Source organism: Diceros bicornis, chromosome 4 (assembly GCF_020826845.1).
Source record: "Diceros bicornis minor isolate mBicDic1 chromosome 4, mDicBic1.mat.cur, whole genome shotgun sequence".
NCBI lineage: Eukaryota > Metazoa > Chordata > Mammalia > Perissodactyla > Rhinocerotidae > Diceros > Diceros bicornis.
This window is the reverse complement of record NC_080743.1, coordinates 51,429,824-51,456,708: the sequence shown is the minus strand read 5'-3', so window position 1 is coordinate 51,456,708 and position 26,885 is coordinate 51,429,824. Positions and strand designations below refer to the sequence as shown.

At 46.4% G+C, this 26,885-nt stretch overlaps 1 protein-coding gene across 1 annotated transcript; it reads left to right on the top strand.

Annotated features, from left to right (window-relative positions):
- On the top strand, window positions 1-25,830 carry ZNF697 (zinc finger protein 697). Its single transcript, XM_058538921.1, is given in 4 exon segments — window positions 1-241; window positions 22,626-22,906; window positions 24,355-25,165; window positions 25,167-25,830. Coding segments are annotated over 3 exon segments (1,656 nt in total). The 5' UTR covers window positions 1-241; window positions 22,626-22,662; the 3' UTR covers window positions 25,768-25,830.
- The last annotated feature ends 1,055 nt before the right edge of the window (window positions 25,831-26,885 follow it).

Sequence of the window (26,885 nt, the reverse complement as noted above, 5' to 3'; positions counted from 1 at the left end):
GGGAACTACAAATCAAGGCATGCTGGGAACATTCCCCTGCTCCTCCCAGGAAATGTCCTTTGTCCAGCCCTACAGGAAGCCCCAGTGAGGAGTCAGCCGGGCAGCCAGCCAGTCTGCCAGCCAGCCCGCCGCGGTCGCTGCAGCTGCCGCCGCCGCAGCACAAGGGCAGACGCGCCGCGGCGCGGGGCTCGGACCGGGGCGCTCGGTGCCCTCGCTCCTCGCGGCGCCCGCCGCCGCGCAGGTAGGAGCGTGGCTGCGGCTGGGTTCACCCGCCGCCTGGGGATGGGGCTGACCGGGATCCGACAGGACCGCTGCAGGGATGGGGTGTGCGCCCGAGAGCGGGGCGCGGAACGGCTGGGCGAAGTTGTGCCTCGTAGACTGGACCGTTGTCCGCTCACCGGGGGCGCAGGGGCCCCGGGCGCATGGGGTGCTCTCGCGGCCCCCAAGCCCGGGCTGAGCTCCCGCCGGGGTCTGTGGCGAGGGGCGGGGAGGAGGAGGCTGAGACGCTGGGGAGGAGGCAGCGCTGCGAGAGGGAGTCGGACCGTCCCGCCGACCACCGAAGGGGGCATCCGAGACCCTCGGAAAAACGAAGCCCAGGGAGGAGCTTGGAAGGCAAGGAGAAGGTGAAGGGCTTTGTGTGCAGCTGCGGACCAGGACCGATTGCGCTCCTCTCGCCTTGTCTGTCCGCGCCCCCAGCCCCACACGGGGCTGAAGGGGCGAGGGTGGGGGACTCCGAGGAGAGGCCGCGCATCATCTTGGGTCCTTCTGAAATGTGTTCCTTCTTTTTCCTCTCCGCTCTGTTCTAGCCCGATAGATCAGCGGTTTGGGCTGCCATCAGTCTGGGCAAATGGCACAATAAAGATGGGTGGGTGGAGAGATCGGCAGCAGCTCGCCGCCCTAGAGGGGTCGCCGTGCCAGGTTGCGTTCAATTTGGTGATGTATCCTTGACCTTATAGGGGGCCTATTTGTCCTTTACCTTAGGGTGACATGAATACTCTGCATCCCCTATGGCATTATCCCCCTCCCGAGGGACCAAGGGTGTGGTAAAGGCGGTTGGATAATGGCTAGCAAGTTAATAGTGTTTGAGAGGCTGTGATGGACGAGTGGGCAACTTTGAATGGGGCCCAAGTGTTACTGCTCTAACTGAACTCACGTGCCTTAGGGGCCTCTATTTCTCCCTTTTCCTCTCCCCTGTTTTTTTTTTTTTAATACTGTACCCAAGTGCTGACTTCCTTGTCTTAACAAGCCAACATATGGATATTATTTAATGTGGAATACATTCTTAGAGCCACATTTAAAAATGCCTCTTGGGGGTGAGGGAGGAGTACCCAGGATTCATGGTAAGAAGGATGCGGTAGGACACAGGGCCCTGCACCTTATATAGATGGCTTGTAGTGGAAAACAGAACATTTTCACTGGCTTCTCTAGGAGACATGAAGCATCAGAAGTGAGATAAGAATGGAGTGGGGAGAAACCCAGTTGTCCAGGGTGAGGGCATGAGGATGGCAAAATAAAGGGAAAAGGCTCTGAATTTGGAAGATGATTCCTAGTTGGAACATATTGGCTGTGTGTGTGTGTGCACGTGCATGGGTACACATGCATGTTGGAGGTGGAGATTGCTGTTGGGGGAAATTTGATGTCAGAAGTTCAGCTGGGTGCCAAAGAGAATAAGATGGCAGCAGAGTGAACCAAAGTCATAAATGGGAAGTCAGGCTGCCCTTTATTTTACAGAAAGGAAAACATAGATGGCCTTCAAAAATGATGAGGACGAAGCGCATGAATGGAAACAATAGACTGAGGAAAGCCAGCTGATGGGGCTCAGTTGCATTGAGGAGGGTGACCTCACCAAAGGTTATGTGACTAAGGCTGACAGCGTTGCCTCACATTTCCTCTCCCTCCACCCAGAAAAGCTCTTTGGATTGCCTCAGAATCTACGTGTTTGCCTAATTTCTGGTGTCCAGTTAGTTAAGGGAAGGAGAAAGGATAAAAGCTGGTTACAAAGATGATAAATTAAGACAAGAAAGATATTGCCTGATCATGTAGAGTGAAAAAAAACCCCAAAAGCTGCAGTACTATTAAGAATTCTGGAGCCTGAGCCCATGCCAGTGCTATTTGGGCTTTTCTTTGTATCTAAGATCCTACTTCTTCTTTTTTTTTTTTTACCCCTTAACAGGTTTCTTAGTACCACACACTATGGAGTGTTAATGTAATCAACAAAGGTAAGTCCTTAGTTTGGCATTCAGAACCCTTCACAATTTAGTGCTCACCTACCTCTATCCTCCACTGGACCGGGGCCATCCCAAATTACCTACTCATTCTTGCAGCAAACAGCTCCCCATTCCTGGATGCAACACACATTCTTCCTCCTGTGTGTCTCCATCAGGTTGAACTCCATGCTTTCTGGGCATCCCTCCACTGCCCCTGACTATTTTCTCCAAATCCTAGCCCAGCTGATGTAGCACCCTCGTAGAAGTCTTCTCAGACCTCCCAGTCAGAATTAATCTCATCCGCGTGGTACTTTGTGTGACATCCTTTGGATGACACACATCTCTGGTGTGCCTTGTGGTAGTTAGATGTTCATCTTTCTCCCCTTCAAACTGTAAACCCCATGAGGGCAATGGCTCTCTCTACCCCATGCTTTATACCTAGCAAGTGCACAAAGGATGTTTATTTGAGAAACATGCATAAAGGAAGGAATGAGTGAAAGAATGCATGCATCTTAATTTATCTCTTTCCTTTTCTATAAAAAAGCGGATGAAGCCTTCCTCATAGACCTGTGAGGATTCATTGCAGTTGTGAATCTAAAGCTTCTAGACTGGAGCTTTTCCTTTTGCTTCTGGATTAAGAGACCCTAAAAGGACCTATCACAGTGTCTAGTAGAAAGACATTCATTAAAAGTTTGTAGCATAGGTTCTTCACCAGCCTAAGTTTTCAAACTTGATAGGCAGGGTATAGAATGGATTAATCACAAGTGGATAATCCATGACTTTTGCCTTGCTGCTGGACTGAGGAAGGTGATTGTTTCCTCTCAATCATGAAGGTGAAGTGTGCTTTCTTGAAAAAGTGGCTTATTTGTAACTAAGCCACTGACATCCATCAGATTGTTGGGATTTTTATAGCCCAAGCAATCTAGCAGGATTAAGATGTAGCATATAAAAGTATAAGACAGATCAGACTCTCAAATTTTCCCCTAAAGACATTGCAGTTTTGTAGTCCCTCGCTTATCTCTAACTGAACAGTTTTTCATGCTTCCTTTTTACATGATGACAACAGTTACTGTTTATTAAACATCTATATATCAACTATTGAACTAGATAATTTCCATGAATTGCCTCAATCTGATGATTTACCTATTATTATCTCCATTCTACTTTTTTTGTGTGTGTTTGAGGAAGATCCACCCTGAGCTGATATCCATTGCCAATCTTTTTCCTCTTTTTTTGCTTGAGGAAGATTAGCCCTGAGCTAACATCTGTGCCAGTCTTCCTCTACTTTGTATGTGGGGTGCCTCCACAGCATGGCTGATGAGTGGAGTAGGTCCCTGGCTGATGAGTGGAATAGGTCTGTGCCTAGAATCCGAACCGTGGAACCTGGGCTCCCGAAGCGGGGGCATGCAGAACTTGAACCACTCAGCCACGGGGCTGGCCCCGTGGAATATTATCTCCATTCTAAAAATGAGGAAACTGGGGCTCAGAGATAAGTTAAGAACCTTGCTTAAAGTCCCAGATTCTGAACTGACGATAGGCTGGACTTTAGGTCTGTTGCCTCCTGAGCCTGTTCAGAATGGGTGTATCTTTGCTTTCTCTGGGAGAAAACTGCCGGATCTCTATGCCTTCTTCCTCTGAGGTCCTCCACTTTCCAGATTTCCTACCAGGAACATTGCTGGGTTTCTAAATTCATCCTAGTGGATCTCATTCTGAGAGGCACTGGCTTTTCATAAATTCCTTATTTTTATGCCCTTAAACTCCTATGGCCATCAGTTGGAAAGACTAGGTTCAGAATCCCTAACAAGACCTTTGGGCACAGAACTGTTTGCCTGGAATCGTTTTTCCTTCCCAGCCTCTCTGAATTCTTTCTGTTCTTCCCTGCAGGCCAAGTCTTACCCCGTCTAGGTAACCTTTCTTAACTCTTCAGGCCACATTCAGCCTCTCCTCTAATCTTTTGCATTGTCTGAAATACCTAAGACTTAATGTCTTCTCAATGAAAGTAAACTTGAATAAGCCCCCAGAGTGTGCTGGAATATCTGCATATTTCCTGCACATGGCAGGAACTGTGTGTCCAGAACACAACCCAGCATATGGTGGGCTTTCAGGAACTGTGAGTTAATGATGAATTGGTAATGACTCAAAATGCAGAAATGTAGGCATGAAACATTATTTGCATGTTGACAGTTTGTAGGAGAGGGATAAGAGGGATCATTTTCTTAGTTAATTTTCATCCTTTTCACGTGACTGCCAGAAGAAGTACCCTGGAAATATGCCAGAGCAGATCTGTGTATTGCTGAGTTCCACGGGCTCGACTAACATCAGTGCTAAATGATTATGGTGTTCATTCCTTTGGGCAGCATGGGTGGGGCCATTGTTTCATCCTTCCCCCTTGCTCTCATGCCCACCTTCTGCCATATCCTCTAGGAAAGGCCTCTTTACTCTACATGTGAGAAAATCAGAGGGTTTCCCTGCCTCTGCAGATACGGAAAAAAAAAAAAGAAAGAAAGAAAGGCTGGGTGAGGAAGGAAGATAATTCCTTCCGTTTTACCCCAGGGAGTAGCATGGTTTGTGTCGGGTATGGATTTGGGCTTCACTGCATCGTGTATTAATGGGGATGGCAGAAATATCAGTGGCCTCTCCTCTTGGGATGGAAAATGCTTTTACCCGCCACAAGATTGAATTCATCTCCTGAGGCTGACTGAGCCTTCCCTTTCCCTTACTCAAGGCCACATAGCACTTTGGAAGCCTCTATATAAACGCAGTGTGCCATGGATTGTTATATGCAAATTAGTCATTTTAAAGGAAAATAGGACAGTTCTTGGGAGCCCTACATTTGTTCAGCAGGTCATGCCCTGTGCATCCATAGGCTAGCAACAGTGTTCCAGCTAGGTATGCGGGAGAGCCACATGCAATTCTTCGGGTTCCCCTTCCTGCAAAGGGTCAAGTCTGAGTGCTGTGCATGCAGATCTAATTAGCTAAAATGAGGGAAAAGGGCCTACTTTTATTCAGAGAGGCATTTTAGATATATTGTCTTCTGAAAACTTTATCAAGATCTTACCGTAAGTTCGAAAACAGGAACCATTCTTTCTGGGTTCTATTAACAAGAAATACGTTGCTTTGGTCTGTCTCAGTGCTGTGCATATTCACGTGGTTGGCACATCTTTGATGCTTGATGTCTTAGGCAGGGCACTACAGGAAGAACACATTTCCAATTGTTGACTTTTTTCCCCTCACACTTGGGAACATTTGTGAATTTCAAAGAATCACTTTTTTTTCTAGCTTTTTGTTTTTGAATAATCCCTCAAGCAGGTATTCACAATGATTTCTGGTAGCAGTAGGTGATTTCGAAAGCAATGGATTTTTAAAATTATTTCATTAGAATGTAATCTCCCCAAAGCAGAACTCAGAATAATGTGTAGCAAATGGTAAGTGTTCAATAAATATTTGTTGAAAGAAGGAATGTGTTATGTTTTAAAACATTCCATTTTGATTTGTTCCTAATATGATGGCACTGCCAATTTTTTACAGCGAGGTGTAGCAAAGGGTGTATGCTTGTATGTTACATAAGCTATGAAAATTATTTTATATGTATATAAATATATGATTTTTTAAAAAATAGACTTTAGTTTTTAGAACAGTTTTAGGTTCACAGCAATATTGAGCAGAAAGTACAGAAAGTTCCCATGCCCCTGGCCCCACACATGCACAGCCTTTCCCACTATCAACATCCTGCACCAGCGTGGTATGTTTGTTACAATTGATGTGCCTTTGTTGACACATCATTATCACCCAGTCCATAGTTTACTCTAGCATCACTATTGTACATTCTATGAGTTTTGACAAATGTGTGATGACCTGTATCCACCATTGTAGCATCATGCAGAATAGTGTCACTGCCCTAAAAGTTGTCTGTGCTCCACATAGCCATCTCTTCTTCCCGTCTGACTCCTGGCAACCACTGATCTTTTTACCATCTATAGTTTTGCCTTTTCCAGAATGTCATATAGTTGGAATCATACAATATGTAGCCTTTTCAGATTGGCTTCTTTCACTTAGTAATATACATTTACGGTTCCTCCATGTCTTTTCATGGCTTGATAGCTCATTTCTTATTAGCTCTGATTAATATTCTGTTGTCTGGATGTACCATAGTTTATCCATTCATCTACTGAAGGACATCTTGGTTGCTTCCAAGTTTTGGCAATTATTAATAAAGCTGGTATAAACTTCCATGTACAGGTTTTTGTGTGGTGGACATAAGTTTTCAACTCATTTGCGTAAATACCACGGAGTGAGATTGCTGGATTGTATGGTATGAGTATGTTCAGTTTTGTAAGAAACTGGCAAACTGTCTTCCCAAGTGGCTGTATCATTTTGCATTCTTATCAGCAAGGAGAGTTCCTGTTCCTCTACCTCTTCACCAGCATTTGGTGTTCTCAGTGTTTTGGATTTTTTGCCGTTCTAATATATGTATAGTGGTGTCTCATTCTTGTTTTAATTTGCAGTTCCCTAATATGATGTTGAGCATCTTTTCATATGCTTATTTGCCATCTGTATATCTTTGGTGAGGTATCTGTTTAGATCTCTCGCCTGTTTTTAAATTAGGTTGTTCACTTTCTTATTGTTAAATTTTAAGAGTTCTTTGTGTATTTTGGATAACAGACTTGTATCAGATATGTCTTTTGCAAATATTTTCTCCCAGCCTGTGGCTTGTCTTCTCATTCTCTTGATATATTTTTATATATATGAACTTTTCCTGTCTTTTTCTTTTTGGAGAGTGTATGTGTGGCAGATCTATTTTAATATAAAACCAGTTTACCCCAGAAATGAAAAACCAAAGTGTGAAATAAACTTGAAGAAACACTCCCCTACTTTTTTTCTAATAAGGTTAAATGTCAATTGAATTTAACCAGACTGGCCACAGCCTAAACTAGCTTGGGGGCAGTTACTATAGGAACTCCTTTATTTCTGTTTCCCCACTCCCTAATTGGTACTTGTGTGTATTGACTGAATTAGTAGTTTAGTAAATATTTCTGGTCACCTACTTCCTATATAGCTTGTACCCCTTTTACAAAATTCTTTAAGAGCCTATGTTTGTCTCATAGTTTAATTCTGGACCTTTAGGAAAAGGGGTTTCTAGGCTGATGATTGTATCAAGTGAGAAGAGAAATTAAGAAATGCATGCCCTTCTTGTCATAGTAAGAAAAACAAAGCAAAACACAATACCCTTGAAAACTGCCAGAGAATAAACTTGGGTCTGAATAGACACTTTTTATTTATTTAATTTTTTGTGAGGAAGATTATCCATGAGCTAACATCTGTTGCCAATCTTCCTCTTTTTTTGCTGAGGAAGATTGGCCCTGAGCTAAAACATCTGTGCCCATCTTCCTCTATTTTGTATATGGGACACCACCACAGCGTGGCTTGACGAGCGGTGTGTAGGTCTGTGCCCGGGATCCAAACTCGTGAACACCGGGCTGCCAAAGCCAAGCGGTGAACTTAACCACCACGCCACCAGGCCGGTCCCTGAATAGACACTTTTAATGTTAAATACAAATTTCTCCTGCATTTGGTTGTGCTCCTTGTTGCCCCTCCCCCGCTCCCTTGCCTCCCAAGCAACTTTTTATTTAGTCTCATAATTACTTGTAAAGGTTGAATGTTGATCTTTCTTCATTCGTCATTTAATTTCTGTTAGTTCTAGTCTGTCTTTCCTCCAGGGCTGGGAGAGAAGCAGTTGTCCTGTCAGACTAGGAGAGTCTAGTAGCTTTTCCCACCATGAACACAAATACAGCTCTGTACCACCTCTGTTCTTTGCATAGCTGAAGTGAGTGTTAAAAGCTCAGACTATTTGAGGCAAACAAGGGGTGCTGACATTTGGCCAAGGGACGCAGGATTCTTTTTCGAGAACGTTCTGTGTGTCTAACTTTTGAAGCTAATCACCACTTTCCATCATGTCTGCTTATTTAGCAGGATAATTAGCATGCTAGGCTCCTGGTGCTGACAAGTTATTGGATCCAGTTAGGAGAGCTAGGTTGTTTCCATGGCTTAGCCTTACCTGATGTGATCCTGGCCAGATCACTAGATTTCCTGGTCTTGTTAGTTCTTTTTGAGACTGAAGGAGAGAAATAGTTACACCTAACTTTATCCATTTCAAGAGATATTTGAGGGCTCATTATGTGGGAATCACCAAAGTGAATAAAACAATACGTTCCCAGCAGGAGCTTACAGTTGGGAGGCGGTAGGAAGGGAGAGAGAGGAAACAGTAAGATACCAAGATATTATAACTATGATTATACTTTAAAAACGAATATGAGGCAGAATAAAATAAGGAAAAGTATCTTAAAGAGTCATATAAAGTGAAATAGTAATAATTCTTTCTGAGCACTTAACAATAATCCTAGAGCAGATACAGTTGTTTTCTCCATTTTATTGATGAAAAAACCAAGGCTCAAAGAGGTTGAGCAACGCTGCCTAAGGCAACACAGCTAGACTGGATGCACAGGTGGTCTGGCTCTTTAACCACTATAGGTATTGCTTCCCTCCAGGAAAGGAGAGGCGGCCTCATGCTGTTTCTTGAGGGGGAAGCTATGGCAAGAGAGGAAAAACATAGGATGCCTTCTGGGGGATTCAGAGCAACCCTTTTTGCCCGGGGTTAGCAGACAGAGGTCAGGGAGAGGTAAGAGAGCCTTGGGCTACATTGTTGAGGACTTGAAGTTTACGCTTCCCCTGGATACTGTCGCAGAGTCAGTTAGGGGTGTCTGAGAAAGAGAATAAATGAAACGGCAACTATGTTTTAAGATTGATCCAGCAGCAATATGTAGGTGCCTGTAACTGGTAGGAGTGTCTACTGGCAACGGAAAAAAGAGGAGAGAAGTAAAAGGAAGGATTTAGCAACTGATTTGATTGAAAGGGGTGAGGAGGGGTCAAAGTTGACTCTAGGGTTTTGAGCCTGATGAGTAAGAACAGAGAGGCATTAACAGAAATGGGCACTGTCAGGAGGAGCTGATTTCTGGCAAAGATTTGAGAAGAGAACTAGTGTTTTTCAATATGACTAGGGCCAGATACAAATGGAAATTCATTTAGTCTTTTTGACAACCTTTTAAGGTAGCTTGCTTTTCGCATTGTATAGATGAAAAAACTATGGCTCAGAGGTGAATAACTGTCCCGGGGGCATACAGCGTGTGAGTGGCAAACTTCTACTTGAAACCAGGTCTGTTGATGCCTTAACTTGTGCTTTCCCCCTGTTTTGGCTGCCTGCTGTCCTTTGTCTCATGTGATATGTGGGGCAGCCCTTCAGGACCAGAAGGAGCATTAAAGCTCTTCAGTGGTAATGCTTGATGCATCATTAGAAATGTAGACCTGGAATGCAGGTCAGGGGTTGGGGCAAGAGGTTCAAATTCATGAGGTCTCTGGACAGAGGAGGTGTTTATTTAAAACTGGGGGAAGGGGTAAAACGGTTGAGAAGAGAGGGAGAAGAAAATGTAAACAAGAACTTCGAAGGTTAGGAGTTGAGAAGAGGAGACAGGGTGGGGAGTGAACTGAATCTCTATTTTGTTTACTGAATCTATTATATGCCAAGCACTTTAGAGTGTTGATGGTGACATCAAAGGAGAAGAGACCACTGGATTTGGAAGATTGAAAATTATAGCTGATATTGATGTGAGCCTGACTTACTAAATGTTCGCAGTTAATACTGTCCGCTGACATGGCTCACACCTGGGGGCCCTCGGTTCACCGGGAAACTGCTGTGTGTGGTGGTGACGTTAGGAGGTACTGGGGCTCATTGACACCTATCCCTCCTTTTCCCAGTAGCCTGTAAGACTCTTTTGGCCAAGAAGTTTTGCAGAAGGAAATGTAATACCTTTGATAGTTCGATAGTTGGTTTTAGGCATTTCAAAAATGATACTGCAGAAGAAAAAGTCTCCCCTTTTAATAAGAGACTTTCATAGTTTGAATGGAAAAATGTCCTTAAAGATTCTTTTAAAATGGCATAATCAGTACTAATTCTTCAGGTTGATGCTTCATGGGCTTTCTGTTTTCTCTAATTGTCTCGCTTTTATGACGACTTTTCTTCCAAATGCTGTACCAAGGACTTGGAATTATTCTCTGTTTACCATAACACTCCATTAAGTCAATGCTAATTCAAACGACTGCCTTTTTCTAGCCAACAAGATTGTTTTCTCTGAGACAAAAAGGAGATAATCCAAAACCTGTTAAATCAAGACCATTCCTGAGGATCGCATCAAGTTAAGTTTGAAGAACATTTTCTAGGTTTTTCGAGGAAAAATAATTAAAATCACAATAGAAAAAAAAATAAGAGGAGTCTGGAAGAGAACAAAAAAAGTAGAAAGAAGGTAGCGCCAGTGAGATGCTATCTCTAAAGCCAGAGCACTAAACCCATCAATATGACCGAGCTGCTGGGAAGAGAGTCTGGCGCAGGAGAGAATGTATTTTAAAGGAATCGGGTAACCTGAAAGGTAGTCCCAATTCTGCCACCAACTCACTACCTTTGTGAATTCACACAAGGCACTTATCTTCTCTAGTCCTCATTTTCCTTATCTGTAAAATGAGGAATCCTTTGAAGAAGTTTTCCACAAAAAAATTGTGAGATTCTCTCATTATCTGTGGATATAGTCTCTTCAGCACAATTTAGCTCGTGCTTAGTTGGTCTGCCCCTCCGACCTGGCCCATTTCTGCACCACGTCCCACACAGAGAATGCAGAGCTATTAAAGCAGAAGCAAAAAGATGTAATAGAAAAGAGTGAATCTGAGAAACTGTATTAGTTGTAGTGGGTCATATTAGATGAACATGGGTGGTGCACTTCTTTACTGGCTGGGAAGTGTGAACTGGGGCTCCTAATATTGTGGAGTTTTATGATACGCTCAGAATCCCGTTCTTCACCTGGGTATTTCCATGTTATTATTTGCAGACAGGATGACTTTGCTAACACTTTGAAGATTTGTTAGGAATGAGTTGGTGACTTTGGCCAGATTTTAATTCTTTTTCCTTTGAGAAGAGGATTAACTAACAACATTTTGTGTCCTGTGTAGGTTGTCTTGACTAATGTGCTTTGACTCACTGCCCAAGAAAGCAGCTGCTGATGGGAGCCATAAAGGCGGGGTCAAAGTTGTATACATTAGCTACATCCCAGAGCAGCAGTGTGTTAGAGGCTTGAAGAGCAACTCAGCTCCCTCTTAGTGCACCTGCCACATAACACAAGTGATTAGGAAGTGAAAAGCAGGTGGACTAATGATGCTGGGAGGCCCAAGTCGCCAGTGTGAATGTTTCAGCCAAGTGCCGTAGGCTGTGTTGGGTTAAGTAGAAAGGAGATGGGAACAAAAGTTGAGATGCCAGTGATTTAGGCTTGTGTCTGCCTTTAACTGGTGTGTTTATGGGTAATTCACTTAACCTTTCTGGGTCTCTGTTGGCTGACTCATCTGTAAAATAGAGTCTTAGATGAGATCAGCAAACAGGATCAGGCCGGTGGCATTTGCCAGGTCCTTCATTCTGCTCCATCCCCTATTTGAAATTTACTGATATTTTTGTCTGTGCTACTGTCTGATTTGAGGTTTACTGTCAGTATCTTCTCTTCTCCACCAGCCCACCAGAAGATCTCATGGCATATAGTGGTGCAATTGCTCTTATTGCCCTTCCCCAAAACCACCCTAGATGATTTCTGAAATGCTATGATAAGGCATGTAGCATGAGTCCTCTGTGTAGTGGTTTATAATAGGGTTTTTTTTGTTTCGTTGTTGTGCCATGAATCCCTTATGGGCCTTCTCATCAGAAGAAAGTTTCCACAGACTCATTCACATAAGGTTTCAGGGCGTTCTTGGACTCTAAAGGCCCTCAGGCTGAGAACACATGCCCAAGAAAAATACCATTATTCTATTTACAAGCTTATCTAGTACTGTTGCTCTCTCCAGGAAGTGCTAGGAACTGGAGGTAAAAGGGACGTAAGGAACCCAGACAGCCTGGGCCTGTTGAATGACTTAGGAACTGTGGCATTCAAGCTAGAATGAGCTGTGGACGCTACAACCTCCCTCTTGCGGCAGATGTATCACTTCCTGGATGAAAGCTGTGTCCTGTGACTGGTTCTGTGCACCGTAGGCTTACCGTGCACCCTTGGCTAAAATGGAAAATATCTGCGAGCTTTTGGTTTCCAACATAAACTGGGAACATGATATCTTCTAGCTGTTCTCGTTGTAATGTGGTGTGAGTAAATTTGGATGGCTTCCTCAGAGTTTCCCTGAGAAGCGCACTACCTAAATTAAAAAGTTCTCAGTTTTGCCTAGTAAAGTAATTTGGTTCCTGCTAAGGTTCATCTCATGGAGATCATGTTTTCATAAATTGCTAGTGTATTATCTTCCTTTTCATGTACATACACACTTACATTTTTCCACACTTCCCCTTAGAAGATCATTCTGGGGATGACCAATTATCAATGTACTTAATCTGTTGGACACTCACGTTATTTCATCAGTTTGACTTTCCTGGGGATAAAGTGTTCCTCTTGCAGAGTTGTCACGACCAGGACCCCCAGCCAGGTTTACTTCCCCTTAGTCTTGAGTGTAGAGTTATTGCACTAATGGTGGAAATAAAGCACAGGCTGTGGCAGCAGCCTTCTTTGGGTTCTTTGGAAATATAAAAGTAGATGAAAGTGGAAAGAGGATTCTGATTCTATTTTGGATAGAACAGCTATTTCTCTATCTCATAAAAAGAAAAAAATGACTCAAAATCATCAAACTTAAGTTTCTTTAGTCTCTTTACCCCACTGCCTCCTCCCGCCCCCTGACTTCCCATGGGCTCTATTCAATATTAAGCATAGTAATCACTCCTGATATGGCATACTTTGTAAAAGCAGGCTAATCCTTCTGTGGAAGTCACTGACATTTTATTACGGTCTGCTCAGAATTTAAATGAATATAATCAACCTTAAATTTCAGAAAAAAAATAATTTTTTTCCATTTTAAAACTTTTTATTAGTAAGTTTTCTAGCAAATACAAAAGTAGACGGAGTAGTGTAATAAAACCACATATACTACCACTCAGCTTCAACAGTGATCAAATATGTGGCCGTCTTGTTTCATCTGCATCCCTGCCCACTCCTCTTTGTCCTGGAATTCCAGACATATCATATCAAATGAAACAAATTCCAAACATACCATTTCACCTGTAAATATTTCAATATGTATCTCTTAAAGTTACAAGAACTCTTTGTAAACTTAATCCCAATACCAACACCTTAAAAAATGAACAGTTCCCATGGGGCCGGCCCCGTGGCTTAGCGGTTAAGTGCGCACACTCTGCTGCTGGCGACGCGGGGTTCGGATCCCAGGCGCCCACTGATGCACAGCTTGTCTGGCCATGCTGGGGTGGCATCTCACATCCAGCAACTAGAAGGATGTGCAACTATGACATACAACTATCTACTGGGGCCTTGGGGAGAAAAAGAGAAAAAAAAAGGAGGAGGATTGGCAATGGATGTTAGCTCAGGGCCGGTCTTCCTCAGCAAAAAGAGGAGGATTGCCATGGATGTTAGCTCAGGGCTGATCTTCCTCACAAAAAAAAAAAGCAAAAAACAAAAAACAAAAAGACTGTAGCAAAAAAAAAAAAAAAAAGAAAAAATGAACAGTTCCTTAATATCAAATATCTAGTAAGCATTCACAGTTGCCCAATGGTCTTGTAATTTATTTTTGTAGTTTATGTGAATTGGGATTCAAGTAAGCTCTATACATGAGGTTGGTTGATACATCTCAAGTTTTTTGACTTCGAAGTTTCCCTCTTTTCTGTTTTTTTCTTGCCATTTTTGTCGTTGTTGTTGAAGAAACTGGATAATGTCTCTTACAGTTTCCTATGATCTGGCTTTTGCTGATAATCTGTTATTTTTAAGGAAATATTAAGGAAATAAGAGTAACACAAGTACGTAATTTTTAAAAAGGTGTTTTTAAGTGTATATAAATGTTTTACTTTATGCTGAAAACAATCTAGCTATGGAGTTTAAAATTTAATCAGGCAGGAAAATTGAAGCATCAGATGATGTCTCTACATTTTTCTTCTTGCTTTCTCTTTGTTGTAAGACAGCTTGGCAGATTATATACAGAGGTGTCACTTACTCACTGCTGAAATGAACTGGGCTGGGACACGCCAACCATTCTTCATCAAGAACGCCCAACAGTTATTTTGGGCAGAGAATTGGAAGAGCAGTTTTTCCTGTTGAATCTACAGTGGGAAACTGGGGCGACTGAATGTATGCCTCAAACCTTTTGGTCCCAACACTCCTCTCTCCCTGTTTGCTGTGATGAAAATTCTCTTGAGGACTATTCATTCCATTGGAAATATGATCACAGAATCATCTGGGTTGGAAAAAACTTCCTGAGATCACCTGGCCCCATCTGGTAACCTTAACACGGGAATCCAGCATCAACTTTCCCAGATCAAAGCTGTTTAACAACTCCCATATCCCACATATGCCCTGTGTGCAAAGTCTCTTTTCTCTTTTGTCTTTCAGTGAAATAGATTAAATTACATCTCTTTCTGCTGTGGGCGTGTGTGCCTGCACACACACACGTGTCTGTGTAGATCTTTAAGATTAATTTTGATTCTTCCTTGCTGTCCTCTACAGTGCATACACCCTGAGACCCCATTCAGCTATCTCTGTATAGTAATCGTTTTTATGAAAAATAAGATGTTTTTATGGTAAATTTTGACATATGATGGAATTATTGCAGACTATGTTTTTTAGCTACAGTGTGTATGATGGTTAATTTTATGTATCAGCTTGGCTGGGCCAGTAGGTACACAGATATTTGGTCAAATGTTATTCCGGGTGTTCTGTGATAGCGTTTTTGGACGAGATTAACATTTAAATTGGTGAACTTTGAGTAAAGCACATTGCCCTCCATAATGGGAGTAGGCTCATCCAATCAGGTGATACCTGGATAGAACGAAAAGACTGATTTCCCTGAGCAAGGAGGAATTCTCCAGCAGACAGCCTTTGGACTGGACCTGCAGCATCAGCTCTCCTGAGTCTCCAGCCTGCTGGCCCACCCTGCAGATTTTGGACTTGCTGGACCCCATAATCACATGAGCCAATTCCTTATAATAACTCTCTTTCTATACACACATCCTACTGGTTCTGTTTCTCTGGAGAACGCTGACAGATAGTGTGCAAAAAAAACAGACAATTAAGTATATGCCCCAGATTTATCTGGCTGGCTGTTTTGAAGTGGTGTTTTATATTAAAGAGAGGGAAAGATCATTGGAAAGGCCATCAGAAAATTGAGATTCTGGCCATAACTCTTGTGGCAGACTGCCTTTCCGTCTGTGACCTGGTCACTTTCCCTCTCTGAGCCTCAGTTTCCTGTCTGTAGAAGGAGTCTGAGCTAAGGGATTTCCAAGTCTATGATTCCATGAAATACAAATGAGCGTTTGAGCCAGCTGCTGAGGAGGTATCTGAAGATAATTCTTCTGAGGACTGCCCAGGTGCTAGATAAGAAGAGAAGCTGAGGATGTATGCAGGTGGTGCTGGTGGTACAATGCCCGACACAGCAGAGAAAAAATCATGAACTGAGGATTCTCTGTGCATCAGGTAGAACATTCTAATCAGTTAAATGTAAAGTATGGACAAGTAAATGCCTGCATGAAAACCTTTAGCTTTTGTGCCTTCTCATCTCAGGGCAGATGGTCTAACTTTGAGGGCACTTAGAGTGTGTCTCTGCATTGCAATAATTCTTATTTTGTGCAGGAGGAGTGGGGTGGTGGTGAAGTCTTGGCAGCTGTGACAAGCTGAGGCCTTCTGGCCAAACTGAGGGGCCCCAGCCCAACCAATAGACAGGAAATGCCTGACCCCAAGGACATTTGTGCTATTCTTGACTATAGAGATTAGAAGGAGTCTCAGACTAACTCTGGCCGATGGGGTTGTAAATTGATTTTTCCGTTGCCTTGGTTTTAAGCTTTTCTCTTTTTTCAACTTGGGCTTCCCTCTCCAGGTAAAAAAGCAGTAACCACAAGGAGGAAACCATATTATTTTAGCTTCTCATGTCTGGAGAGTGGTCAATACTTAACTGCAGTAAGCTTCTGGCTTTCTCTGTCTGAAATTAATGTTCAGCCCATGCAGCAGTCTGCCCCTTGGGAGGCTGGCATTTGGGGTTGGACAGTCTGGGTGTGTGACTGGCGAAGTCAGCTGCACCCTCTGGAGGCGGACACCTTCTCCTTGCTCACTGGAGGCATCCCCTGCATATACGGTGAGGTGGATTTCTCTGCCCTTTGGGTTCTGTCTGACCACAGGCTCACCGGTGAGGAGGCAGGACCCTGATGGCCAGATCCCCTGAGAGGATAGTTGACTGTTTACTCAGTTGGTGCTGGAGACTGACAAATGATTAACCCCCTGGAATCCCTGATTAGACCCCAGTTATGGTCATGAGTTCAGCCTTTTGAACCGCAGACTTAAATTGTTTTTCCAGCATTCTACCCAGTCGGGCGTCCCTGCCTGGACTCAGCCATGGAAACCCTCCCTTGGGAGAGACTGGTGCGCAGGGGGCGTGGGAAGTGAAGGCAGGAAGCCTTCGATGCTGCGGGGAGGCAGGCGGGGGTCTGAGCCGGCGCCCCCGTTGAGGTAAGGAAGGGACCTGCGAGAGGAGAAGGAGACAGGAAAGGAGCTGCAGCCCGGAGGAGGCCGAGTGGGAGCCGCTCCTGGCTGGCCGCCTGGCCGCTTCCTTCCCCTGACATGACAGCCCTGCTGGCCTGGCTCTGGGCCACCTGGCAGTGGCCGTGGCACATGACTCCCCCACCCCACCGGGGGAGGGGGTGGGGAGAGGTCTGCCCTCAGCCTCGCCATCCTGCCTGCCCCGGGCTGCCAGGGGGCCACTCCTCTCCCCAGTTGGTGTGCCCCCTTCCCGAGGAGCCAGGCCAAGGGGGAGATGCCATGGCAGGGAGCCAAGAGACGCTGTTTTGAGGCCTGACTCTATCTAGGAGCCATGTCACCTGGAGCTCAACTTGCTGAGCCTCCGTTTTCTTCACATGTAAAACAGGGTGGGTGAGCCTCCGTGTTCACCTTGTGGAATTACTGGAGTCGAATGAGAGGGATCTGTTCATGGGCAGTGTAAGTGGCATTGGTCGTTCCGATGGGAGACCACGTCCCAGCAGGGGCCTGTGCCACCTCACTGTACCCCCATCCTGGCCAGAAGGTGGCATGACAGTGTGGGGTCCTGTGCAAAATGCCGCCCGGAGAAAGCGAGCCAGTGGAAGGTGGGGGAGAGCTGTGTGCTCCTCTGCCACAACCCCTTCTCAGGAAATTAGGTTGCATCCATAAAGTGGTGTGGCTCTTGCTGTTCCAAAGGGATAGGTTTTGCAGGCAGCCCCAGAGGAGGCCATTGGGAGAAGTGCCAATAAACTCAGGTTAAATTCTGATCCTGGCGCTGCTTCTGCCTTCTCTTCCCCTTCCCTCACCTCCCTCCCTCCCTCCCTCCCTCCCTCCTTCCTTCAACATGCTTTATCACATTTACTGCCACTCTGTAGCAGTATCTTCAAACTGATGTGATTAGTCTTTCAAATGAGGTTGAGTTTGTCTAGAAGGCACTTGAACATTTTCCTAGTGACTTTATAGGGTATTAAACATAACTCTTTTTTGAGTTGGGGCGTATGGGTAGGAGAGAAGGGACATGAAAATATTGCAAGTTCTAAAAACTAGGATTTGAGCAGTCTTGGCAAAGTTGGCTGATGCCACCCTGAAATCTGCATCCAAGAGAAAGGTTTTGTGGTAGCAGTGGTGGTGGTGGGTGTTTGGGGAGTTAACAGCTTGCTGTGGGAGTTAACAAGCTTGAGCTGAAAATGTCTAATGAAACTGACAGTGGTGCCTCCCTGGATTAACTCTCCTGCTTGTCACTTGATGGGCTAGAAGAGGACTCAGGCACATTTAAACCCAACCTCCTCACTGAACAGAAGCCCAGAGGGGGCAAATACTTACTCAAAGTCACATTGCACAGTGTCTGTGGTGGCCACAAACCAGGACTCTCCTCCATTACTGCTAGTTAAGTGATTAGAACTAGATGCAGAATTAATCTTATCTGCCTGACTGTTCCCACCATTACCTCTGTTTGTTGTTTTTTTCCCCTTAAACTTCTATCCCTTCTTACTGGCGCAAGAAGAGCTCCCTTACAGATGGTGTAAGTCAGAGTTTGTTGAACCATGCACCTCATTTGGCTTTAGACTTGTACTTTCTCTGTACAGGGTGGGTTGTCAACGTCTCCAAACCAATCTGGAACTGAACCTTTTCCCCTCAACCCAGCCCCTCTAAGCCACTACCCCCTTCCTGGTTCTTGTCGCCACATGGTGGGCTATTCATTAATAGAGCCTTTAGAGACCAGGCCAGAGGAAGCTCTGCTTGTACCTGCCAAAGGCCATTCTCAGTGAATATAGCTGTGAAGAGGTGACCGCCAATTTGAAGGAGGTGTGTGTGTATTTTTCAAATTAAGAAGTTAGCATAAGTTTCATAATATTATAACTACCATTTATTGTGTCTCTACAACGTGCCAGCTGCTTTTACAAACATTAGTCTCATATGGTAGGTGGCAGGGTCCTTGTTTTTATGGATGTGGAATCTGAGGTTCAGCAAGGTTAAGCAAATTGCACGAGGGAAAGTAGCTGACAAAGAGCAGAGGATTTGAACCCAGGTCAGTCTAGCCACAAAGCTATCACAGTGCCCCTGCCGCCCACTTGTTATTCAGCCCTGGCCTTGCCTAAGAAAACATGTTGCTAGTTTTTATTCTGAAAATGAGTGGGAGAGGAGTTGGAACAAAATGTGCCTAGATATCTATAGACTGACACTCCAGTTATATCACAGCATCTAGATAACATTTCTGAAAGTTATCTTCCAGATTGAGGTAATCACAACTCCTGCCCTTGTCTTCCTTTTTCTTGCTTCTAGAATAAGCATAGGTTTCCCTTTAATGTATTTTATCACATTAAAAACAAAGTTGGCTTTTTTGCTGATAAAAATACATCTTTATGGTAGAAAATACAGATGTGCACAAAAAGGAAAAGTCCTCCCAAACAACACACCAGCTTCTGGTTAAGAATGTGGGCACTGGAGCTAACTGCAGGGGTTTAATCCCCGCTTGGCCACTTCGGATTTGTGTGACCTTGAGCTAGTCACTTCACCTCTGTGCCTATTTCTTCATCTCTGAAGTTGAAAATAATACCCTGCTTCTTTGGGTTATTGTTAACATCAAATGACACAAAGCCCCTAGAAGTGACCAAGAGATGTTTAACAATTTAGTAATCGTCTGCTTTTCTTCTCTGAACCTGTGTATATATGTATAAATACATATGCTAGTGTGCATCTACTAACAAAATAAGATTATTTTTAAACCAGCTAGTTTTCCTCTAATAATATATCGTGACTGCCTTTCCTTACTTCAAAATAGCCTTCTCTGTTACTTGGTAGCTGCCCAGAACCCCATGATGTGATGGCGCGAATGGAACTGAGTCTATATTGTGGGGCATGCAGATTCCCGGTTTTGCACTAAAATAATGCATTTTTAAACAAACTTGAGTAGACGCTGTGCCATGAATGGTGTCTCTCTAGGTAACAGGAGCTTCCCACTCTTTTCAGAACATATCTAATCCTCCCTCCCCTGGTGTGAATGAGGATCTGGACATGCTCCGTTTGGGAGCTCAGAACCTCAATTCTGAGTGTGGCAGCACTGTAAACTTCCATATGCCAGTCCTAAGTGGGGAATTCAGACTCTGCCTCTTTCCTCCTCTCCCCTCTTGAAAGCTAGAAAAACCATGTTTCCTTGTTTGATATCTCTGGTATGAATTATCTCCTGGTTCCCAAGAAATTACAAATCAGAAAGTCTTGTTCTGTTTTTGCTATGTCTGAGGTGCTAAAAAGATGCTTTGTCTTTACAAGGGCTTAGAGGTGAAACCCTGCTCCCTGCTTCCCAGGGTGAACCCCTAAACCCCACCCTTCAGTGTGGAGAGCTGCAGTCACTTCCATACCCTTCTGGGCACCATACCCTGCCATTTCAGTTTTACGAGTTTCTGGTGACACATTTGATTCCTTTACTTTATTGATATAAAATTCTTCTTGCTGGTCTTAGATTGGCAGAAACCACTGATTAGGTCTCCTTTAACGTCCCCCACTACTGCACTGCTTTTAGCCACTAGCAAACCAATAGGTATGTGTTTGAAAACCCTACCCTTACCTTTCCACCTTCGACCTTCGGCGTCTATTATATGTGCAGGCTCAAGGGATGTACTTGTCTAAGGCGTCTGAGCTCCAGGAGGCAAGAGAGATGGGTAGAAGTGATTTGACGTCTTTAATCCCTTGTGGGATAGAGCTCTTAAAAGGTTTATGGCTTTAATGAGATTTTTCTCCTAGATCCTAATCCTGAGTGTTTGAAACCTGGCATTTTAAACAGTATACAGTCTAAAGGAATTTAGCTGCATTCCAGGACACTGTTGACTAACCAACCTCAGACACAGCCATTTCCCTATGACGTTTAAGGGACAGGGTTGATTTTTCACTCTACTCTAGGGAGTACATCATCATCTTGGGGAAAGGATCTAACATGCTCTCTAGGGTGGTGAGTCTGCTGAAATTACAGAGAGGCTAGTGTGTCTCTGAAGTGTGCTGGAATGGCATCAGGACTTAAAAAGAGAAATAATGTATATATTCCACATTAAAAAAAGAAATAAGAGCCAGCTCCATGGCGTAGCGGTTAAGTGCGTGCGCTCTGCTGTTGACGGCCCGGGTTCAGATCCCGGGCGCGCACCGACGCACCGCTTGTCGGGCCATGCTGTGGTGGCATCCCACATAAAGTGGAGGAAGATGGGCACGGATGTTAGCTCAGGGCCAGTCTTCCTCAGCAAAAAAAGAGGAGGATTGGCATGGATGTTAGCTCAGGGCTGATCTTCCTCACAAAAAAAAAAGAGAGAGAGAGAAATAATATGTATGTGTCTTCCACATTTGTAATACTCAGTATCAATTCCTCTCCACAGTATTTTCCAAAGTGCTTTTCAATGTTTCCTTCTGACACCTTCCCTGTGAGAAAGGTTAACTAGCATTATCCTCCTCGCACTGATGAGGACTCTGAAACAATGAGAGGTTAATTGACTTGCCCTGGGCTCTAGAGTAAGGCTGGCCCGGCCAGAATGGCTGCTGCCTGTAACTCCAGCTTTCCACCCCAAAGTCTCTGCAGAGCCAGGGCTGCCTCGAGGAAGTCGTCTCTACAGAGGCAGGAAAAGTTCCCAGCCAAGGAAGGGGCATCTTGCTCAGGCATATTCTTGCAAGTCCTCCTGGGGGCATCGGAGGCAGAAAGAGAGCTGGACACTTCAAAGTCTCAGTCCAAGATTCTTGACCTATAAACTGCTTTGCTGCCTTGAGCTCAGCTGTAGGAGTGATGGATGGCAGAAGTAAATTATTTTTGGTTCAGCTGGTCAGTCTTGGCAGGGGGCCCTTTAAATTTGAAATGTAAACTTGATATTTACAAAAGGTTCTGATGTCATTTTCTCCCTACAATTCACAAGTTGGCTAGGGTTGGAGGGGTTACTGATTATGCCAGGGGCATGCTCTTATTAAGGACTTTCTACAGTTCAAGTATGTAATAAGGCAAAATATGTAATAAGGCTGTAGAGATGGCTTCTAATAGAGAGGGTCCCTGCATCTCCTCCACTCAGCCCAACAGACCTCCGAAAGTTTGAATTATCTCACTGCTCACAGAAAAGCAGCAGATCCTCACCACAAAGCCAGGTTGGTGCTGCTGATGGTGACACGGTCTTAGATAAGAAGTTAGTCTACTGATGCTTCTGTTATTCTTGTGTCTTGAATGTACTTTTCCTCTGGCTCCTTAGAGGTCCACTCATAATTAGCTAAAATCCTCACAAAATTGCTGTGGGCTCGAGGAGAGCAAGCTTTCTCCTCCTACACCTACTCCCCAGCTTTACTGAGGTATAAATGACAAATAAAAATTGTATATATTTAGAGGAGGGCAAGTTTTAATAAGAGTCAGGAATGCAGGCAACTTTGAGGCAGCACAATTGGTTTATCCTCTCTTTACTGCTTACAAGTTAGCCTTAGGCTAGCAGGGTCTTAAATGGGAATACCACTGTTACAGCTATAAACCCACGTTAATAGAATAATCCACAGAAGCAAATCAAATTGTAGGCCAGTGAGAGTTGGCATGTGGCCTCAGAATGAATTGCCACTGTTCCTCCACCACCCAGACCAGCCTCCTTTGCTCTGTCCATTTTACCTTAAAATGTGCAATGGGGCAGAGATTTGCCATCTGGGGCTTGGAACTCGATACATTTTATTGGACTTTGCCACTAATTTTCATGGAAATCAAAGCCAGACATGGTGAGGGGATGAGGCCAGACTGATGTGACCTTTATCTGTGTTTTGTCTGGAGCAGGGATCCCTGGTCACCTCCCTTGTCCTGTTCTTCCCGGATGGAACAAGAAGATAAACAGGGCATGTGTGAAGCCCAGGACTCAGCAAACAAAGGGATGGGCTCCGATTTTGAGAACTCTGAAGACAGAGAAGGGGACCCAGAAGAAAGAGGAATGAGCTCTAATCCACAGGACGCAGACAAGAGAGAAGGCCACCCAGAGCAGGAGATGGGCTCCCACCCACAGGAGGAAGCTCTAAGAGAGGACTCAGAGGAGAGGGAACTCGTGTCTGACATCTGCACAGGTGAGGAGAAAGCTAGAGTTTCCATGGATGTTGACCCACTCATTTATTTGTAGCTCCTCTCGAGGTATAACCAGAGGCAGGATTCTTTGTGAAGGAGCTCTACAGAGGAGACTTTTAAGCAGATTCTGTACCATCTTAAGCCCGAGGAACATCCTTTTCTTCAATGCAGTCTGAGGTGGGCTGTGCTGGTGAACGCGGGTGAAGAGGGTAACTCACTGGCACGGCACTTTACAATATACAGAATACTGCTATAAATGAACACTTCTAACAACACAAGAGGGAGCACAGGTAATAGGAGAACCTGCCTTATCCGGTTGTTGGGAGAGTTAGATGAGTTGCTGCATATAGACTGACTTAGCGCAGCGCTGAGCAAACAGTATCCAGATATTTACCGTCACACTCGTCATCTCCCTCTGAGGATAAGTAAACTCAGCGGTAAGTGACCTGCCTAGCTTCGTGTGGCTAATACCCAAAGTGCCCAAGGCCTCTGCTAAATCTCTTGCTATTCCTGACCTGGAGAGAGTAAATGCTGGGCTTCTATCCACCACCTTTGTTCTCTTTGGGCATTCGTTGCTTTATCCTGTTCCATACATGCCTTGGGGACAGAAATGAACTGAAATCCCTTATGGCTAGGACTGTCAGGTTAACATTCCTTCCCCTGTGACACGTGGCGGACTCCCTGCTGCCCTCTCCTGCAGTGCACACAAGCACGCGGTCTTTCCTATCTCAGTAACTGTCTAGAGTGCCCTCTGCTTGGGGATACACAGCCACACAGGTGAGTGTGTGTTCTGGATCAGCCTCTAAGCTGGGCTCACCAGCTAGGCCCTGTGCTGGCTTACCGTTTTCCCCTACACACCCCCATCCCCAACTCCCCCTTAGATAGTAAAGCCCTTAAGTTGGGGTGTGTTTGGTTTGTTGTTCCACCTTAAGCAGTTCCAGCCTGACCAATCATAGTCCAGGGCCTGGGTAGGCCAGGTGGTCTTTTCTTGTGTTTGGCTGGAGTGGACTTGTCTTTTGAGGCTAGGGCCTTGAAAGGCATTGGTAGCTCTTAGAGTGAGCAAACGTCTTCGGAGATCCCACGGAGTCCCACCTGGCCCAAATTTGACCATCTCAAGCAGACGGCCTTCGGATGGCTCTGCTGAGTGGAGCCTCAGGTACAGCGAGTGGGGCTGGGCCCAGAGACAGCTACCCGAAGAACTGGAGTGCCAAGGGGCAGGTGAGTGAGCTTCCTCCAGGTTTTGGAGCACGGAGCATGCTGTCCTTCAGGCCTTCCCTGGAAGCACGAGGTGGGGAGGAGGCTGGAATCGTGGGGATCTTGGAGAGAGATTGAGAGTACCTGGGAGGAGGGATTGCTCCGTGGCCCACGTTCTTACTGAGACTGGCTTCCTCTGGGTTTACCTTCTGAGCGCCAAGTATAGTCACCTCCACTGCCGCCTTTTCTGTTGCAGAGAGGCTGCTGAGTGAGGAAGAGGGAGCTCTCCGCGAGGAAGAGGATGACCAACCCGCTGTAGCTGAGATGGCAATGTTCCCAGGACTGTCAGAGTCCGACAGCATACCCCGGAGCCCCCCTGAAGAGGAGGAGGAGGAGAGTGCTGGCGAGAACCGCCTAGAGGAGGAAGAAGCGCAGCCGCCCCCTCCCGTGCTTCCCTGGAGGCGGCACCTCTCCCTGGGCGGCCGGCATCGGGGCGACAAGCCCGCTCACCGCCGCTTCCGCCGGCTCCACCACCCCATGGCCGTGGACCTCGGAGAGCTCGACAGCCTGATGGCCAGCATCATGGACGCGCCCACCATCTGCCCTGACTGCGGGGAGAGCTTCAGCCCGGGCGCCGCCTTCCTGCAGCACCAGCGCATTCACTGCCTGGCGGAGGCGGCCGCCGCGGCCAGCCTGGAGCCCTTCGGCTTCGCGGGCGAGTGCGGCGCGGTGGTGGGCATGATGGGCATGGGCGTGGCGGGGGGCTTCGGGGCGGGGCCCGCGCTGGCCCGGCCCCCGCGCGAGAAGCCTTTCCGCTGCGGCGAGTGCGGCAAGGGCTTCAGCCGCAACACCTACCTGACCAATCACCTGCGCCTGCACACGGGCGAGCGGCCCAACTTGTGCGCCGACTGCGGCAAGAGCTTCAGCTGGCGCGCCGACCTGCTCAAGCACCGGCGCCTGCACACGGGCGAGAAGCCCTACCCGTGCCCCGAGTGCGGCGAGGCCTTCAGCCTCAGCTCCCACCTGCTGAGCCACCGGCGCGCGCACGCGGCGGCCAGCGGCGCGGGGGGCGGCGGCGCTGCGGCCCTTCGCCTGCGGGGAGTGCGGCAAGGGCTTCGTGCGCCGCTCGCACCTGGCCAACCACCAGCGCATCCACACGGGCGAGAAGCCGCACGGCTGCGGCGAGTGCGGCAAGCGCTTCAGCTGGCGCTCGGACCTGGTGAAGCACCAGCGCGTGCACACGGGCGAGAAGCCCTACATGTGCTCCGAGTGCGGCGAGACCTTCAGCGTCAGCTCGCACCTCTTCACGCACAAGCGCACGCACTCGGGCGAGCGGCCCTACGTGTGCCGCGAGTGCGGCAAGGGCTTCGGGCGCAACTCGCACCTCGTGAACCACCTGCGCGTGCACACGGGCGAGAAGCCCTTCCGCTGCGGCCAGTGCGAGAAGCGCTTCAGCGATTTCTCCACGCTCACGCAGCACCAGCGCACGCACACGGGCGAGAAGCCCTACACGTGCATCGAGTGCGGCAAGAGCTTCATCCAGAGCTCGCACCTGATCCGCCACCGCCGCATCCACACCGGCAACAAGCCGCACAAGTGCGCCGGCTGTGGCAAGGGCTTCCGCTACAAAACGCACCTCGCGCAGCACCAGAAGCTGCACCTGTGCTAGGGCTGGGCCCCAGGGGGCCTGCCCTCTGTCCGCGGAGCATGTGGGGAGTAGATGTCTGGGGACAAACCCTATAGAAACGGGGAAGGGGCGGGAGGGACAATCTGAGAGTGGCTGGGGAGCCTTTTGGTGTTAGGGGGTCTTGGGGGGGTGGCTAAGAGGTGTTCTTTTAGGGTGCTATATTTTGCCTGCCTCCTCCTCAACGAAGAGTGTGCTGGGAGCTCTTGGGAGATGTGCTTGAGCGTGATGAGTTTCTTAAATACACGCCAGAGGGGTGAGGAGCGTGGAGGAGCAGGCACTTTGAGGACCTTGAGGAAGGGGCGTTAGGGGGTGGGGCAGGGGACAGGATGTCAGGCAATAGAGTAGGTTGGGCTGCGATGGCCTGTGGGAATCGGGAGAGGGTGTGGCTGGAGTTAAGGGTTATAGGGTGAAATAAAAGGCCGGTATGAATAATTCTATCCTGGTCTCGCCAGGTGTTAAGCCACTGCCCTGTCCCTTCACCTTGTCAATCCTGTAGGAGAGGATATTTTGTATACTCATCCTTTCCTTTCTCTGAGCCACAGTTAGCTGCTATTTTGAGGCATCCAGGGGAAACTGGGCAGAAAAGTGACACATCCTCATTTCTAGGACATTTCTAAACCTCTGAGGTTTAGAAGTTCATTCATAACTGCTTCTCAGATCTCCTGGGAAATCCTGGTCCTGCTCCTGGTTCTTTGCTACTTTCTTTAAAACACTCTAGCTTCAGGCTGGGTCAGGGTGGTCTATGTGGATGACCAGCCCCCTGCCCCTGGTGTCAGGTGTGTGCCAGGCCCTGTATTTCTTTCAGGTCTCACTTGTGATCTTTTAAGTGCAAGGAAATGGGACAATCCCAGCTGTGTGTGGCGTTCCCTTTCCCAGGTCAGCTTGATGCTTGTTTCAGGCGAACCTCAGACTGTCAGAGGTTGCCCCAGTGACCTGCTACAAAGTCAGCTAGCTCAGTGTTTTGCTGGCCTTATGTGAAAATCCAGGAAAGCAAATGTTCACATGTTGGGGTGCAAAGCTCCTTTGTCTCATTTGCCTTCACTTTGCATCTGTGTACCCCTCCCCCTCTGTAGTAATAGGGGAGATAATTGAACCCCCAC